This window comes from Cyprinodon variegatus, unplaced genomic scaffold (genome assembly GCF_000732505.1).
Source record: "Cyprinodon variegatus isolate N-32 unplaced genomic scaffold, C_variegatus-1.0 Scaffold1039, whole genome shotgun sequence".
Lineage (NCBI taxonomy): Eukaryota > Metazoa > Chordata > Actinopteri > Cyprinodontiformes > Cyprinodontidae > Cyprinodon > Cyprinodon variegatus.
In genome coordinates, this window is record NW_015151492.1 from 87,789 (window position 1) to 90,712 (window position 2,924).

At 41.9% G+C, this 2,924-nt stretch overlaps 1 protein-coding gene across 1 annotated transcript in view; it reads right to left on the reverse strand.

Annotated features, from left to right (window-relative positions):
• The window catches only part of LOC107100977 (zinc finger protein 771-like), an 8,444-nt gene extending 6,584 nt beyond the window's left edge, over window positions 1-1,860 (reverse strand). Inside the window, exon 1 of the mRNA XM_015399692.1 lies at window positions 1,633-1,860. Coding sequence (XP_015255178.1) covers window positions 1,633-1,675 — 43 coding nt within the window. The 5' untranslated portion in view covers window positions 1,676-1,860. The remainder of the gene's footprint in view (window positions 1-1,632) is intronic.
• Between the last annotated feature and the right edge of the window lie 1,064 nt (window positions 1,861-2,924).

The window sequence follows — 2,924 nt, forward strand, 5'->3', positions numbered from 1 at the left end:
ATGATCCTGTGGCCGTGCATCAATGCATCAATGATGGAGGTGAGATAACCAGGTCATAGCCGTGTGCTAACATGCATGGAAACATGGCGGCCAGTCGGTACTAAAGCTTAACTCCCAGCATGGCTGCATGTCGTCCTTGATAAACCGCTCTAAGGGCGTGCAGCGGTGGTGCAGCGGTTAGCGCACATGACCCTGAACGGAGGCCTTAGTCCTCCCAGACCGACCCGGGTTCGAACCTGACCTGTGGTCCTCTGCCGCATGTTTCTACCTTCCTGCCAAAAAACAAGCCACTAGTGCCAAGAAAACTACAAAAACCAAACCCTCTAAGACCACGTTGGGGTCTAGTTTTATTAGACCTGCCTATTATAGCTAAAACTGATGGATCCAATTCCAGAGCTAATCCTCACCAACCAGCCTCATCAATAAAATAATAAACGTGTCTGTTCCTCCCACTGTGGAAAAGCAGAGAAAGGTTTCAGTTTCCTTTTGGTGACGACAACCAACAGGTCTTCCTCTAGAAGTCCAGTCTGCTCAGTGGAGACGGCGTCAAAGTTCGGTAGGTGAGTTTGCTCGAGGTTCAAGGACTGTAAGGTTCAGTTCAGGATTATCACTGGAATGCCGGCCTGAACACTACAAGCTGAAAGTGCTTCTCACCAAAGTCGGTGTGATGGGGGGGGGGGGGGGGATTTCTGAGCTGATTCTGTTTAACTTTAACTTGCAGGTCTGATTTAATGAAATACCATCTTTAACCCGCAGATCCTGCAGAGTTCAACAGACCTGAAAGTCATGTTTCTATTTTTCCCAGGCTGTCGGTCTCCATGCGCATCGGGAATCATATCCCGCAGGCATCGGGGTGGAGCAGCTGTTCCTGGAACATCTGTATCATTAACACCTCGTCTACTGCTGGATGGAGACGCTCTCTGTTCTCAGCTGCATCACTGACCAGAGGAGGAACTGAAGCGGCGGTTAGGAGCAGAATCTGAGGTTTACGGAGGAGGAATGTGTCTGAAATAACCGGCTGAAGGACTGACAGCTTGATTATAAATAGCCCCATAAATATAGATTTTATGAACTTCATAATAATCCTAAAAACAGCATAACAAGGTATCCGCTGCCCCCTACAGGCCAGCAGAGAAGATGCGGAGGAAGATGCTGGATGATGGAGGAACTTTGACAGAAATTATTTTCTGAGTGTAGTGATTTGTCATGGTTGGGCTTCCGTATCTACGCTGTTATTAACGCCGCCTAATAAAGCTGAGCTCAACCAGCGACAGGATTGGTCCGTTCATGACAACTGGTCAGTTCAATAATTCTGTTTTATATTGTTTTAATTTAATGTAAAGTCTGATGAGTCTGTTTTTGTCCTGTCTTAATAATAATAACTATAATAATAATAATAATAACTATAATAATGACCAAAAGATCTAATTATTGCTAAATTTAATGAATTCTGATTAAAACTGTTCAAATAAAATGAATCCTGTAAAAACTTCACTCATTAATAAAATAGTTTGAACCTTTTCCTAATAAAAGTAAACGCTGATTAATGAAATAAGATGAAGTTGTTTTTTAATAAGCTGTTTATGAAAGGAAGCCGGAAGCCAAACAGCTGATGGATGAAAACAAACCAACCTGAAGTTTCCATCTGAACATGGAGCCCAGAGGCAGCATCCATGTTCCTGCCTCCTTCCTGCTGCTTCCAGCCGCTCCTTTAGCTCCTATCGCTTCATCTCCATCAGCTGTTCGGCCTCCGCTCCTTCCTCTCAGCTGGACCGACCCGGTTCTGCTCACTTTGAGCCCTTAGAACCAGCAGAACCGGAGAAAAACCCACGAACCGGAGCAGAAGCGCCGCTGGCGCATGCGCACTGGCGATCAGTGGGCGAACCCCGGAAGTGCCGCACAGGATGTGAAGAAGCCTACACCGCATGCGCGCCTGGGATGCACGGCAACCCTGACGCCATATTGGGAGGGGCATTTTGATACGTTTAACTTTGTAATTCCATGATTTATAGATAATCTGACCGTCAGAAAGACACGATTAAAAATAAATTGATTCCCAACTTTTAAAGGTGAACATTTTGGTTTTTTCTATTTTCTGAAAAAACAGCATCAGTTCTCTTGATGCTCCCAAACCTTTTATTTATTTATTTATTTATTTATTTATTTATTTATTTATTTATCCACACGGTATTTCATTAGATAATTTAAATGGAGACCCTGTGAGTGTATTAGGGTTCATCCCTGTTCACCCTCATAAAGATGGAACACAGTTTAAAAATACTCCCCTATTTGCGGGTGGGTGGGGTAGGCCTATGTTTAAAACTTAATAGATTAGATTAGATGAGCTTTATTGATCTCACAGCGGAGAAATTCACTGGTCACATATTGACATAGTAATTAAAGAAGGTGCAAACAAGGAGGGAAAAAATGCATTAAGAATAAACAATATATATATACAGTATATCAAGATAAATAAGGATTAAGGTTCAAGTGTACATGTGTCACACACAATGAAAAACAAAATAAAAATAAGGAATAAAAAAATAAAAAATACAAGGGAGAGGTTTGAGGTGACATATGTACAATCCGGATGGCTTTTAAACAGCTGGATTTACTTCACATTAAAGTGTAGTAGGTGAGGAACAACGGTGAGGTAGTGGTATGACTGTTCTATTCACATATATTGCACAGTCAATAAATAAAAAATCTCTAATATAGCTGCACAGTGGTTTTTACAGGAGTTATTGTGGTTATAGTGCATTATTATAGAGTCTGGTGGGAGCAGCAATGAATGACCTGCGGTAGCGCTCCTTCTTACAGACAGGGTGTCTAAGTCTCTGACTAAAGAATCATTTTAAATGATAAGTACAGTAAGATCAGTGAACTAAGAGTTAATTTGAAACTGATTTAAATTCAGATAAGTC